The following is a 15,606-nucleotide window of genomic DNA, read 5'->3' as shown; positions in this document are numbered from 1 at the left end:
TGATTCAGGAGAGGAAAAGGTTACTTGGCTTCCAGGACCGATTGTGCAGAGCCACCGAGATGGCTCCTTCTTTTGGGAAGATCTTTTCAATAGGAAGAGAAGCAGTTTTGTAATATTTCTGTGGGTGTTTGTGATCTTAAATTACTCTAGGCACTGGGGTTTGTCTTTCTGCCAGGAGAGAGCAGGAGGCATTGGGGGTTACTTGGAGCAAGGGAGGTTCTGGCCGGGTTTAAAGAGGGAGTTCTGCTCCAGGAGGTACAAGTGGTTGCCCAAGGGTTTTGCAAAAATCCACCCCTGGGGATTTTTTGAGGTCTGACTGGACAAATCCCTAAGTAACCAGCTCTCACCTTGTAGCTGGGTCCCTTCCTTCCAGAATTATCCTACCATTCTGCATCTTTAAAGGTGAATAGGGTGTTAGGGGAATGAGGGAGAGAAACTGAAGATTGGAGCTTCATTAAGCAGAAGGAAAGTTGAAAGAAAGATGTTGGATTTTTTGTTCCTGTGAATACCTTGGAGGGACTGATGGATAAATATCAAAGATGCAAAATAATGCCAAAACAAGGTCAAGATCAAAGGACTGTGAGTTGGTTGGAAGTACACTGGGAGGGGAAACTAGAAACAGAAAGTTTCTTGGAGGAATGAAGTTATGGAAGGAGTCCCCAGGTGGGACTCGGAGAGAGAAGAAAATATGTAACAGTTGGAGATGAACTGTACAGGGTTATGGAAGGAACTTGACAGAAGTGATTTATATGTTAGGATATACAAATCCTAATCCTAAATGTTAGGATATACGAATCCTCCTCCAGTTTGGCTGTTCTGCAGGATCAGTCCTCCTACTGCTGCATTCCCAGTGCATTTGTGATAGGTATTAAGTGAGACTTGTGAAAATAGGGGGTTGAACTGTGGCAGATCTGATAATTTCCCTGTGCAGAATGCTTAGGATGGGGTGACTGTGCCTGGCTGCCCATCCAGCTGTGCCCTCACTCTGCTCCTCAGCAGGATGGAGAGGAAATAAGATTAAAGTTACTGAGTCAAGATGGGATCACTCCCAGTTACTGTAATGGCACAACAACCTGACTTGCAGAAAATTAATTTAATTTCTTGACAACTGAAGTAATTTGAGTGGTAAGAAAAAGCCAAACTAAAGTACTCTCCCTGCCTGCTCCCATGTCCATGTTCAACTCCCTGCCTTCATTCCCAATTCTTCAGCCTCATTATCTGCCCTGGTCTCCCCAAGGTGACACCCAAAGCTGCCCTTGCTCCTCTCCCTCCTCCTCCTCTGACCTGCCCACTCCAGGACTGTACCTCACACTTCCATCACTGCTGTCCTGTGTCTTCCCTGTCTTGGATGTGCTTCTTGGATGTGCCCCCAGCCTCACTGGCTGCCTCAGCTGTGGAGCAGCTCCAGCTGTGTCCACAGCCTCTTCCCACAACTCCCCCAAAGGTTTGGCCTCCCCAGCCCAACTGTGAAGCCATTAAGTGGGCTCTGGGTACATTTTTATGGAAAAGGTGACTCGGGTTGTGCAGCACTGCTGGGCCAGCTCTGTGGTGTGCCCTGGTCTCAGCCACACTGAGAATGTTCATATGCAAGTATTTATCTCAGTATTTACCTTGTGGCTCTGTACAGAGGCTTTTGTAGCTGGAGATGTAAGTGAAGGTGTTGTGTAGGCTGCATTGTTGAAGCTGTGGTGTCCCATCCCTGGAAGTGTCCCAGGCTGGACAGGGCTTGGAACAGGGGAAGATGTCCCTGCCCATGGCCGGGGGTGGGACTGAATGAGCTTTAAGGTCCCTTCCAAGCCAAACCATTCCAGCATTCTGTGATTATTGGGTCTGTTTGCCTTTACACCATTGATGTTTAGCATTGTCCTGTCCGCTGTTAAGCTTTTTAAAGAGTTGGAGAGCAGCTTAACTCTTCAAAAACTAATTCTTGAGTCTTGACTTGAACTTCCAAGCTTTGCTGTCGTGATCAGAACATGTCAAATTTTTGTTTTGCTTTCCTTGCAGGTCTGCCCAGGTTCACGAGCCAGCCGGAGCCCACCTCGGTGCCGCGGGGCGGCAGCGCCGTGCTGGGCTGCGAGGTGACGGCCGAGCTGGCGCCGCTGCTGCGCTGGGAGCGCGAGCGGCAGCCGCTGCCCCCGGGCCCGCGCCTGCTGCAGCTGCCCGGGGGGGCCCTGCTGCTCACCAACGCCTCCGACAGCGACGCGGGGCTCTACCGCTGCGCCCTCGACGCCGGCGGCACCCCCAAGTACAGCGACGAGGCCGAGCTCAAAGTGCTGCCAGGTACCCCTGGGGTTCGCCTCTCTGAGCCTGGGAGGAGCAGAGAAATGAATGATCAGAACAGTTCTGATCTCGGGCGCTGCTCTGTGTTGTGCCAAAGTAGGATGCAGTGTGAGGTTGTTTAGGCAGAGTGGTGGGGTTTTGTTTCCTGGGCCATCAGGGCTGAGCGCGTGTGCAGGCTGTCAGGCAGCAGACAGGCACACGATTTTGGGCAGTTGAGTTGGGTGCTTGTGCAGCTTCAGTTTAGATGTAATATAGTATAATAAAGTAATTAATTAGCCCTCTGATATCCATGGAGTCAGATGCATCACTTTCTCCCCATCATTGGGGTTGCCCTGCCTTTACTGTAGGTACCCACTGCTGCTCTCTGCACGGAGCTGCTCCAGGCCCTGAGCTCTTCAGGGGGTGGAGCCTGTGAAGACACAGGCTGCCTTCCTGTTTTAATGGTTCAGCTTTTAAGGCATTTTGGGGAAAAAAATTTTAAAAGCTGCCAGTAATACACTTGCATTGGGATGTGATGCAAAGGAGCACCCAATGTTTCTTTGAGTATAAAAGTTTGGGGACTTCTGTACTTTTTTCAGGTTGAATCCCATGTTTCAAGCTCTCTGGAAGCTTCACAAAGAAATCGGTGCTTAGTCTGTTGCTCTTGGGATGCTTAAGCTGAGGTGTTTTTAATTCTTCCCATATTCAGGAAGTTCTGCCCATCTAAACATTGGGATCTTTAGGGAAGCCTCCAACTCAGGCTCTTTGTCCACAGGCCCTGAGCTCTTCACAGTGGTTGGAAACAGGCTGGAGACACTCACAGGCTGCCTTCCCATATTTAATGGTTCAGCTTTTAAGACATTTTGTGGAAAGACTTCTTTAAAAAAACCCTCACTAATATACTTCCATTGTGACATGATACAAAATGGGAATTAACTGTTTCTTTGAGTATAAAAGTTTGGGAATTTCGAAGTTTCTCAAGTTGAACCCCATGTTTCAAACCCTGTGGAAGCTTCACAAAGAAATTGGTGCTTAGTCTGTTGCCCTTGGGATGCTTAAGCTGAGGTGTTTTTAATTGTCCCAATATTCTGGAAATTCTGATTGTCTAAGCAATGGGACCTTTTGGGAAGTCTCCAACTCTGAGGGGGTGACGTTTTATTTTGGGAGGTTCAGCTTTGCCTGTTGTGCTGAAATGTTGAGATATTTTTGTTAGAACAGAAGTCCAGTGCTGATGTAAACTGTTGGCACATTCAGTGTGTTCTGTTCCCAGTGACACCAGCAGCTGTTCTAATACAAAGGTTTGAAAAGTGACCAAAAATAGGACAGGAATGTGGGTCGTGCTTTCCCAAACTAGGGAAATACAGCCTGTGTTTCATATGGGGTTCCTTAATTGTTCCCAGAGCTGTCTCTTCTGGATTAGTCTCCGTGTTGGAATTCTCATTCAGTTGTTACTCTTGGAGAGCTGCTGGAGGGAGTTGCTGAGTTTCCACCTCAGGAATCTCTCAGGGTCAGGCTGCACAGTGTCATGGTTGTCCTGACCTGGTGTGGACAGCAGCTGGACTTGAGGCAGGTGGGGGCACCTCCAGGGGTCCCTTTCAAGGAATAGTTCTGTTTCTTGTGACTATGGCCCTTCTCTACTTAGAATACTAAATTATTCTGTAAAATAACCCAGTTCTTAAAGTTACAGCTCTCTTTTGAAATTGGGATGTTGGAAATGAATCATGCTTAAATTTCATTCAGTTCTTTAGCCTTTCCAAAGCCTTGTCTCTTCTCCAACTAAGGATACAAGGTTTGGAGAAAAGCACTTTTGGAAAAGATGCTTGATTGAATTCCTGTAGTTTGGATTGACTTTATGTTTCTGCAGCCATTCAAATGCTGAGGATTTTGCTGATTTTTTTTTTTTTAAACTGAAGATTTCTTGAAAACTTCCATATTACGCTGATCTTTTGAATCCTTTTTGGCTCCAGCTGTAGTTTCCTTGCTTTTGTAAGGCTTTGCTGAAAGTGATGAAATAGAGCTGTGTTAGGGAATTTAAATTATGCTGTTTCTTTGCTCCATCATGAATCTGAAAGTATCGATGGTGAAGTTTGGTAAAATCCCTCCCAGCAGGCTTTTTTTCAGAAAGTGGGATTAAGCTGTTGAGGGGAAAGCTCCCTTAGTCTTGAGCAGCCCCCTAATTGATTGTTTGGCCTGAGAAGTATTTGAAAGAAGGATTTGGATTAATCTGTTCTTTATTCACTTTATTCCTCTTTTAAATGGTTATCTGATGTGGGGCTGACAGTGAACCCACCACTGCTTCCCAGGCTTTGAAACACACCCAGCACACTCCTGCATCCCAGAGATTTGCATCCTCACGCAGTGTTCTGCTGCTTAAACATTCTGCTTTGGCTGATACCAGGCTGCCACTGAGCAGAAAGATTCATTTCTGAGCTCTGCCACTTCACAGTGGGTGCTTTCAAACATAGGACTGAAGGGAAAAGTGTCACTTAACTTTGGGATCCAGTTTCCATTTACCCGGGAGCTGAACTCCCTTCTGGGAGCTTGGAGCAGTGGGAGTTGTGTCTCAGGGAACCATCCTGGCTCCTCTCTGTGTGAGGATGGCTGCCTGGAGATGTTGTATCCCTGCTGTGCAGCCTGGCTGGCTCCAGTGCTGCTCCAGGTCCCTGTCACTTCTCATTCCCCATGCACAGCAGGGCAGGCAGAGCCGCAGGGATGGGGCTGGCTGATCCAGGACTGCTCAGAGCTCGGCTGCCTCTGCCTGTGCCAGCTCCCACACGGCATTTCCACCTGTTCTGCTTCCCCCAAGTGTCCTGGCACCTCCTCGTGTTGTGCCTTGGAGCTTGTGTGTGCCCTGAGCTCAGTGCTGTGAACACTCAGTTTTATTTTGAGCTGAAGAACACCAAAAACAACTTTCTGAAATCCCTGTGAGTATCACCTCAGGCCCACGTGAGAGAGCAGCCAAGTACGTGTGTGATGAGACCCAGAACGTGCTTCATTCAGGGAGCAGGAGTAGAGTAGGTACAGAATACTCTGTCCCCATTTTAGATGGCCAGAAATAGTCTGAGGCTTTGTCCAGTTGTGGAGCTTTGCTGCCAGAACACCTTCAAACCTTCAAACACCCCTCAGAGTGCTTACCCAGCCCAAAGTGCAGCTGCTCTGTGGAGCTCACTTCATGTGGGTACACTGCAGGGCACAGACAGAGGGCACACCCTGGAGCAGGGACTGAACAAACATGTCAGTGCCTCGTGCTTCTTTTTAACGTGGGAAGAAAAGGGACCAAACCCCTCTCAGCTTACTCCAATGTAGAACCACTTCAGGGGATTCCCTGTTTTCATAAGGATGGAAAGCTGTGGTGGGGCATTTCTGTTTTGTTACTTCAGCATGCACATTCCTTGGTTGTTGTATTTTATTTGGGGTCAGTCACTGCTGCAATAATTTAATTTTCCAGCGTGTAAAAGCACTTCCTCAGGAAACTCCCCGATGAAGCCCAAGGCTTGCTGGACAAACTCAAACCTGTTCCTTTCTTTCCTAAATCTCTGCTACCTGGTGGAAGTTCCAGTTTCAGGGCTGTAGTTTTGACCTGGAATAGTTTCCCAGGGAGTTGGAAGAGTGGGAATCCCAAAAGTGGGGAATCACTTTGCATGTCTGGAGATGTTAACAAGGGTGCGAGAGGTGGGGATGGAATCCTCCGGAGGGGCAGGAAAGGAATTAGAGGTTTCACTGTGATGTTCTTTGGCCAGTCGGGTTTTGGTTCAGAGGGTTTGGGCGGGTTTCCCCGTGCCCATCGTGTGGCTGTGCCCGGTGCCAGCTGTGTGCTGTCCTTCGCAGATGCCGAGGAGCCGCCGAGGCTGGCGCTGCTGAGGGCGCCGTCGTCGCTGAGCCGCGTGCCCGGGCAGAGCGCGCTGCTCCCCTGCGTGCCCGCCGCCTCCCCCCCTGCCCTCCTCCGCTGGACCAGGAACGGCCAGGAGCTTCCCACTGACGGGTGAGTGAGGGCCGACAGCCCTGTCCTGGTCTGATGCAGGAATCCAGCTGCAGTCAGGGTTTGGGATCGGCGCACGCCTTCCTTTGGGCTGGAAATGCACAGAGCTGATCCCAAGTGCTGGAGGGCTTCAGGACTCGGTGTTGGGATAAGGGAGGTGGTTCAGGAGACTGGGGGTATTTTTTTGCAGCCATTTGAAGCCAATAAATCTTGTCTGAAGCATGGAGGTTATTACGAATAGATTACTTTTAGACTGGCAGTGGAGAAGAAGCAGCAATTGAGGGAATAAGGACTCTATGGGAAAAGGAGGATGGCTTGGGGTATCCTGAGTGTGAAGCCCTGCACTCATTCTTTCTGTAGTGAAAATGTCCACTCTGTGTCAGAATGTCCCACAGGAATGGAAGAATAAGTGTTTAAAGCAAAATGAAACATTTTCTCATTAAAATAGAATAATAAAACCATGATGGCAAAAATCAGTGAGCTTTCAGAGATGTACGGAGTGAGAACTTATACATTGTCATTGCTGGCACAGTCAGAATAATGTGGTAGGAAATCCATATTAAAATAGCAGAACAAGTCTTATCAAGGCCATTTTTGTCCATGTAATGAACATGCTTCCTAGAACCAGGATTTCAAACAGTTATTGGAATGTTTTCCATGTCCCTCAAAGTCAGCAGTGAGATTAATGGGGAGCCAAGTTAATCATGGAACAAGGAGAGGTAAATTGTGACACAGAAAGCAGCCAGAACAATGCTCAAGTCTCTGCAGCACCAGGGATATAATATATCTCTTTTTTGGCAACTCTTAAATTAAAAGAATCCAGGGGCTGGTAATTTGAACTGTCTTTGATGGGAGGCTGCTGTGGGAAATGACAAACAGCCCCTGAGAGATGGTGCTGTGTCAGTGTGAAGGCACATGATTTAAATTCAGGGGCTTTTAGAAATACAAGAAGTCCCCTATGAAAGCTGGTGCAGACTCATTAGAGCAGCACAATCAGATGGGGTGAAATGGCAGAAGAAATGTGCCTGGCAAGATCTGAATTTGTTGTTCTTTATGTAAAGTGATGTCATGTCACATCTTTAGGAAGTTTTGATGCCCTGTCCTTCTCTAGGTTGTGGCACATTCAGGGCACAGGGAGGTTAAAGCTCTCCTTTTATTTTCTGGATTTTTGAAACATAAAGCCCAGATTTTCCCACCACTGAATACAGTGCTGTTAATTCCCTTTGGAATTTGCTTCCCTCATTCTGTGAGGTTACCATGATAACTTCTTAGGGCTTCACAGGTATTTTCTTTTTCTCATAACTCAGAGTGAGAAATTGTTCTGGAGGGTTGGAGCATAACATTAGTAAATATACTTGATCTTCAAATGTACACCATTTGAACCAAGACTAACCTGATTTTTCAGAATATTTAGCAGTAGTTTTTAGTGTCTTGCCTTTTGTTACAAGAATGGGTTCCAGTTGACTTTTTTCTTCTTGCAACACTTAGCTCTTTTCTTAAAGTGAAACGTGTGCTCATTGTAGGCTTGAGTTTTAAGGTAGGTAAAGGTAGAAATTTGATCTTTTTCCCCTCTGTGGGGTAAACTTTTTTCATTGTTCTTGCAAGTGATCAAACTGAGGCAAAGCTCCCAAGTCTGCTGCTTGTGACTGTGGCTGAACAGGGCAGAGATTCAAAGAGCTGAGAACAGAGACCTCTTAAACTCCACTTACCCTCCAGCTATTGTGTTATTGGTGTGAATAGAATAACTGGAAAATCTCCAGAAATTAAGATTCTTTGTTGGAGAAAAGCCTGCAGTTACTGTTGCTAAATAGCTACCTTAGCTTGTTATGCATGGTCTGTTAATGTAATTACAAATTAAATCACATTTAATTTGTATTAAAATCCTCTTTTGATATAAAAATACGACTTTCTTAGTGTGGCATTTTCTTTATCCCAAGAAAACGCTGATTCTTTTCATCTGGGCAGGTTTTAATGTCCCTTGTGCCTGGGAAAAGCTCTGAAATCCCAGGTTTGTTTGTGCACACCCCCACCCCAAACATTAACATACATATATGTAGCTATAGCCATATATAATGGGACATTTCTCTGTGTGTCTGGGCTTAGGAAACAAAACTCAGACAGCATGGGGAGCTTAGCCCTAATTTTGACCCCTTGTTAAAGGGTTTTACACAAAACCTTATTTTTACTTTTGTCATAACTATGGTAATTAATTAATACAAAATAGAATGTTTGCCTTTCAAGTTGTATTTCTAAGGAGAATATGGATAGGATCCTGTATATATAGGAAAATAGATGAATGTTAAGGATAGGGAGTGGTGGGGTTTTGGTGTTAAATATTGTTATAAGATCTGGAGAAAAGGGAAAGCGATTAAATTTGATGGATTATTTGTTGAAGACTGCAATGAGATTTATGTTAATGGATAAATATGAGTAAACTTGAGTGATGGCAGCCTTGGCAGTTGTTCAGACAGCCTGTAATGCAATATATTGTGAAATTAGTTGCTGTGATAAAATATTTTCCAAATTAATTACAGTGTGAGAGAAGGAAGCTTTGGGTGTTGGGTGAGAAACAGAAGTTAACTCAGTGCTCCAAGTTTCCATTGGAACAAGAACTCCAGGGAATCCTTCTGAACTCACTAACGTGAAGATTTTGAAAGAAATCTGATGGAGAGACTGCTGACTTCTTGGTTCTCCATAAAGAATGCCACTAAAGACTAAGAAGCTTTCCCTTGAACTGGTTCACTGCTCCAGCTTGTAATCTTCATATTTTATAGTTTTCCCAAAACTCCCCTGTCTGTAAAGAAAGGAAAAGACTAAACCCTGCTCTAGGAGCTCCAAAACCCAAAGGAAGGCTCCAGCCTGGTGTGATCCATGGTGGCAGGTGGCACATGGACAGATGTCATCCATGGGCTCAGCCCTGGGAATATCCTCCTGCTTTTCCCACTGGATTGGCTCCATGGACTCCAAGTCAGTGGTGTTTCTGCCAGGAATGTGGAGAATGCTGGGGGAAGAGGAAGGAAGCAGGGAAGGCTCTGAAGTATGAAGTTGTTGGAATAAATCTTAGGCCCTTCATGGAAAACTTCCTGAAGTAAAATCTCCACCATTGCTTGGTACAAAAGGTTAGAATGGAGGTGTTACATTCAGGCTGAGTAGCTCTTCAGGTCTGAGCCAACCTGGAGCCTTTCTTACCTAGGGAATATTTCTTATTTCAGTCTCCAGTCTGGCTGAGGATCCTGCTGTGTGAAGGGTCTGTTCCTCAGCAAGTGCAGGAGTCCCTTTGTGCTTTTGACAATTCCTAACTCGGAAAGGGAAGTTCCAGGTGGCTTTGTCCCCAGAGCTTGGGACACAGGCACAGAGAAGTGTCTGGAAGATGATCTGCTCTGAAAACTGTGCAGTGTGTGGATCAGCATGTGTTCCAACAGCATATATTGTATTTTCATTTATATTGGGAGATGTCTGTGGGAGAAGGAACAAATGCAGGTGCCACGGGCTCTGAAAAACTTGTAGCAGATGAGATGGTTCATCTGAAACGAAGCCTTTGAAAGGACTTGAGCAGTAACATTTTAATGTCTGTAAAGTCCAGCAAGCTCTGCAGCAGGTTTCTGCTGTTCAGTTTAGCAAAATTTCATGTAATTGAAAAATTGCTGCAGGAACATGGTTGTACATGTAACACTTGCCTGCAGTGAGGGGTTGACAGCTGAGGGCACTTGTGCCATGTTCATTTCTGCTCTGCTGGCTGTGCTCACATGAAGACTGTGGTTGTAGGATCACATCCACATCCCTAATGCAGGGTTTTCCTTAGTGCTTCCCACAAATGTGTGAGCTTCCCATTATTACACATTGCTGTTTGCAGGGTTCTGAGTGATTGGTACCAAGTGAATTACACTTGCCCAGCTCAGGAAAGGTTAAGCATAGCAGAGTAATTATGGAGATTTTTCTGGTAGGAGATCCCACAAAATAATCTAATTTACTGTCTAATTTTATCTGCTGTACTTACTGAGACAGCAAATAGATTATAAGATGTTTGGGGAATAGTAATTTAAAAGAGGGAAGAAAAGCTCAAACCTCAGGGTATAAGTGACAGTTTGACTACAGTAAATTAATAAAGGCTCACTATATTTTGTGATAATGAAACACAAAGAGCCTGTGAGTGAGGCATCCAGAGTAGCTCAGTAATTGTGTGTTATGGGGGTGCAAGGGAGGGTTGTATGGAATGCATATAAAAGGCTGGAATTTGATTTTACTCTTCCCTGACATCTGAGTGATCAATCTTTGTTGTTTTTAATGACACTTCAAATTATGTTATCACTTTTGTATTAAGCTGATTCTTTGTCTCCAGTGTCTGAAATCCGATTGCCTTACTCTTTTGTGAAAATGCTTCATTGTCCTTACAAAATCAAGATGTTTTGCTTTATTATAAAAGCAGCTTTGCTTTAAGACCAGAATTTTTCCACAGCTGATTCGTACAGAGGGAATCACCAAGGAGTCTGGCAGATTAATTGTTTTCTTCCATTAAACTTCCACTAAATCACCTATTGGGAAATTGAACTCAACTCTGGGTTTTCTGGAGGAAAATAATCAAAGGAAATAAAAACATGGCACATGTTGAGATGGCTGAACAGGAGAATTCCCACAAATATTCTGATGCTGGAGTCTCTGGGATCCCCTAGGACAAGCTGAAGTGACAAAGAGGAATAGTTTTTAATAGTTTTAGTAACATCTTAACTGCTGGCAGTAACTTTTCCAGAGGCTGGCAGTGGGAAAGGAGCACCCTGAGGCACGTGTTGCTTTCAGAGTGTAACAATGGATCTCCTGGAAAAGGCATTAATGTCCTCAAAATGCCACGGACATGCTGATGGCCTTTGATCATTCCTTCAGGATGTGACAGTGGCAGTTCTTGGGGCACAGCTCCTTCCCTGCTCCATGTCCTGCTGTCCCTGGCAGATCCAGCTCTCTGCTTTCATCCCAGCTCGCAGCACATTCTCTGCTGCAAGAAAAAAAAGTCAAAGCAGCTCTTTTACATAATAAAAGAAGGTTGAAAATTTCATGGATGGATGTGTCAAGGTCCAGGCTTGTCTTGCTCTGGTGTTTTTCTTTAGGCCTGGTTTTAGAGCCTGCCTGACAGTGCCATTCCCACGCAAGCCTGGGACGTTTTTCCCAGCATTTGGGAAGCTCTTAATATGATTTTTTTAAACTCAAATCCTCACTCAAATTCCTTGCACCTCTTCCAAGCCAGCTTTTCTGTAGTCCTGGTGTTTCTCGTGGGAGCAGTATGGCTTTCCTTCCAGAGCACCTGCACAGGGACATCTCTTTGGATGTTTTTAACACTTAATGCCAGTTATGGTTTTGTTTGCTCTGCTTTTAAATGTAATAAAAGAAATTTGACCAGCAGCTACAGTAGGACCATAAATCAATATTTATCTGATAAATAATAATGAGATGAGGCAAAACTCTGTGTCCCAACAATTTACCTGTGCAAGCAGGTCAGGATTGGTCCTACTGATGTAATTCTAGGGAAACTTTCAGATGGAGAAAGCACCAAGGCTGATTTTTGTCCATTGGCCATTCCAAACAGAGACCAAAAACGGCAAATGTTGTAATGTTCATATATTGACAGAATTCAGTCCCTTTCTGCCCTTGAGAGTGGCAGGCAGGAAGCCACCAGGTTCCCTTCCCTTTCCCCAGGGTCTTCCTTTTCCAGCTGCAAATAAGAATGGCTCAGCATCCAGGCACAACTTTTTGTCCTGGCTTGGGGTTTTTGGCATTTTATTGGAAAGTTTATTTGGTATTTCATGTGGAAACTTGGAGTATTGAAGGAACTTGGAAAAATCATGTACAAATTTGTATCAGGTGAAGGGCAGCGATGGCTGCACTGGAGGAGGATGTCGCTGGAGGCTGAGGGTGCTGCACTGAGCACAAAGTGCCACCTTTATCTGCCCCATTTAGCAGCAAAAGCAGACAGATTGTAAGGGCTGGTTAGAGACCCTTCCCTGCCCTTTGCAAGTCAGAGGGGGACGTTCTGTCCAGACCTGTTGTCACCCGATGAATCTGTATTTTGAATTTCTTCTAACACGTGTCTTATTCTGAAGTATTTCATCTCTCAGGGATGGTCACAGCAATTCAATTCCTGTGTGTTGCATAACGTGCACTGCTGTCCTTGTGTTGTAAAGGCTCAGTCCGTCCTGTTGTACTTCCCTCAGCTTTCCAAGCAGTCAGTCATTCCAGCTGGATCTGCAAATGCCTTTTTCTTAATTATGTGATTACAATACCTCATTTTTCTTCAGTTCTGGCTGCTCTTGACTAAATACCTTGGATCACATTTAATTAAGAACAAGTGAAGCTGCAAGTGCAAAAATATGAGCTGCTCTTGTGGAATTGATAGGGTTGAACTTAATTTTCAGTCTGGGATGTGATGGTGTCATTATAACTCCTCTGTGTCCCACACTGGGCTGGTGTCATGGTCATGACACCGTGGCCATGGAATGACCATGTCCTTGTGTGTGCAGGTCTGGCCAGGGTATCCCAGGGATCTGGGTTATGGCTGAGGCTGTGTCCAAGGAGTGACCCTGTCCCTGTGTGTGCAGGTGTGAGGCCATGTCGCGGTGTGTCCCTGCAGTGACCCTGTCCCTGTGTCCCGTGCAGGTGTGAGGCCACGTCCCTGCAATGTCCCTGCAGTGCCCCTGTCCCTGTGTCCCTGTGGGCAGGTGTGAGGCCATGTCGCGGTGTGTCCCCGCAGTGACCCTGTCCCTGTCTCCCTGCGTGCAGGTGTGAGGCCACGTCCCTGCAATGTCCCTGCAGTGCCCCTGTCCCTGTGTCCCTGTGGGCAGGTGTGAGGCCATGTCGCGGTGTGTCCCCGCAGTGACCCTGTCCCTGTCTCCCTGCGTGCAGGTGTGAGGCCACGTCCCTGCAATGTCCCTGCAGTGCCCCTGTCCCTGTGTCCCTGTGGGCAGGTGTGAGGCCATGTCGCGGTGTGTCCCCGCAGTGACCCTGTCCCTGTCTCCCTGCGTGCAGGTGTGAGGCCACGTCCCTGCAATGTCCCTGCAGTGCCCCTGTCCCTGTGTCCCTGTGGGCAGGTGTGAGGCCATGTCGCGGTGTGTCCCCGCAGTGACCCTGTCCCTGTCTCCCTGCGTGCAGGTGTGAGGCCACGTCCCTGCAATGTCCCTGCAGTGCCCCTGTCCCTGTGTCCCTGTGGGCAGGTGTGAGGCCATGTCGCGGTGTGTCCCCGCAGTGACCCTGTCCCTGTCTCCCTGCGTGCAGGTGTGAGGCCACGTCCCTGCAATGTCCCTGCAGTGCCCCTGTCCCTGTGTCCCTGTGGGCAGGTGTGAGGCCATGTCGCGGTGTGTCCCCGCAGTGACCCTGTCCCTGTCTCCCTGCGTGCAGGTGTGAGGCCACGTCCCTGCAATGTCCCTGCAGTGCCCCTGTCCCTGTGTCCCTGTGGGCAGGTGTGAGGCCATGTCGCGGTGTGTCCCCGCAGTGACCCTGTCCCTGTCTCCCTGCGTGCAGGTGTGAGGCCACGTCCCTGCAATGTCCCTGCAGTGCCCCTGTCCCTGTGTCCCGTGCAGGTCTGGCCGGTTCCAGCTGCTGCCCGGGGGGGTGCTGCAGATCCGGGACGTGGCCGAGGCCGACGCTGGCACCTTCACCTGCATCGTGGAGAGCGGCAACGACACGCTGGAGGCCCAGGCCGAGCTGGCAGTCCAAGGTGGGTCTGAGGCCTTCGTTTTCACAGAGAACACCTCCACATGACTGAATGTGGTATTTTCGGGGTCCCCGGACAGAGGAGGAAGGAATGAATCTGACTGCATGTTCTTAGAAGGCTAATTTATTATTTTATGTTGCTATATTATATTAAACAATGCTATACTAAATTATACTAAAGAATGCAGAAAGGATGCAGACAGAAGGCTACGAAGAATGATAATGAAAACTTATGAATCCTTCCAGAGTCCTGGCACAGCCAGACTGTGATTGGTCATTAAGTAAAAGCAAGTCACATGAAACCAATCAAACATGCAACTCTTGGTAAACAATGTCCAGACCACATTCCAAAGCAGCAAAACACAGGAGAAGCAAATCAGATAATTATTGTTGTGATTTTTCTCTGAGGCTTCTCAGCTTCCCAGGAGAAGAATCCTGGGCAAAGAGATTTTTCAGAAAATATGACAGTGACAACTAAATGCCTAAATATCTGAGTTTATTCTGTGATCAGTTCTGTGCCCCACTAAAAACCAAGCCCCCTCCTGTACTGTTATAAATATTGTTACTCTGATTTATTATCCAAACTATTTATGATTTCCTAAATAGCCAAATGAGCAATGTGCTTATGTCATACAGCCTGAGGGTGCTTAAAGCTGCTCTGTCTGCTCCTCTAGTATTAAATGTGGTTGATGTCATATACTTGAAGGTGGGTCAAGGCCACAGTGTGGCTGATCCCATCTGAAAGTCAACCTGTGGTACTGCAACCTGGCTGTCTCTGGAAAGGACACCTCTAATGCATTTTTCATAATCCTTAAATGCATTGTTGTTTTCAGTGAGATTGTGAGAAGATAAAAGCAGAGATATTTGGTAATATGGTGGTTTATTGTGTGTGTAACTGTTTTGCTTACTGTTGCAAGCTATTTTTACTAGAAAAAGTACTGAAATATTGATAATGTAGTTTTTAAAAGCATCTTACTATACATAAAGTAAACAAAGCAGAGTGGGTAAGCAAAGAAAATAGACTTGGTAAGGAGTGGGAGAAAATTCAGGTAAAAGCTTGCCTTCCTTGCCTGCCTTATATTCCATGAGGAAATCTCTTTTACTGATTGGACCCTAGTAGGGGTTTCCATTCTTTCTCTGGAGTTTCATGGCACATGCAGGATCCTTGTAAGAGCTTAACCTGGCTTGGTTTACCGTGCACTGTGGTGCTACAAAGTTGATCTCAAAAGTAATGTTGAGGAGAGAAATTCATTCACTGACCATCCATACATGAAGGGTTTTCTATAAACAAAAGGAAGGGTTTTCTGGCCAAAAGGAAGTGCTCAGACTCTATCTGGTCATGCAGAAAACCTCACATTTTTCTTACCTTGTATCTTGGCCAAAAGAATAAAGATTTGGTGCTCTGGCTTTGGAAATACCTCCAAGCTTGAGGCTTCAGAACACCTTATGATGGCTTCAAACAGCTCATGTGTGCTGTGTTCAATTCAGTTCCAGCCTCTCTCTTTTACAGAATTGATCTTGTGTTTTATGGGCAGTGGCAGCAATTAATAACATTAATGATATGATGCAATCAAGCAGGTTGTGGATAAAGCTGAGAGGAGCCTTAGTGCAGGACATCCAGCTAGGTCACCTGGGATGAAAATGAACTGAGAACTCTTTTGATCCTTATCAAG

The 15,606-nt window shown here is 46.3% G+C and overlaps 1 protein-coding gene across 7 annotated transcripts in view; it reads left to right on the top strand.

Moving 5' to 3' along the window:
* NEO1 (neogenin 1) overlaps window positions 1–15,606 on the top strand; it is a 170,206-nt gene that overhangs the window by 67,250 nt on the left and 87,350 nt on the right. For all 7 annotated transcript variants that reach the window (XM_039723089.1, XM_039723088.1, XM_039723087.1 and 4 more), the window contains exons 3-5: window positions 2,005–2,280; window positions 6,088–6,241; window positions 13,801–13,937. In XM_039723089.1, the coding sequence (XP_039579023.1) occupies window positions 2,005–2,280; window positions 6,088–6,241; window positions 13,801–13,937 (567 nt within the window). The remainder of the gene's footprint in view (window positions 1–2,004; window positions 2,281–6,087; window positions 6,242–13,800; window positions 13,938–15,606) is intronic.

Source organism: Passer montanus, unplaced genomic scaffold (genome assembly GCF_014805655.1).
Source record: "Passer montanus isolate IOZ18808 unplaced genomic scaffold, ASM1480565v1 scaffold5, whole genome shotgun sequence".
Classification (NCBI taxonomy): domain Eukaryota; kingdom Metazoa; phylum Chordata; class Aves; order Passeriformes; family Passeridae; genus Passer; species Passer montanus.
Note: the sequence above shows the minus strand (reverse complement) of the source record. Positions and strands in the feature narration are given on the sequence as shown.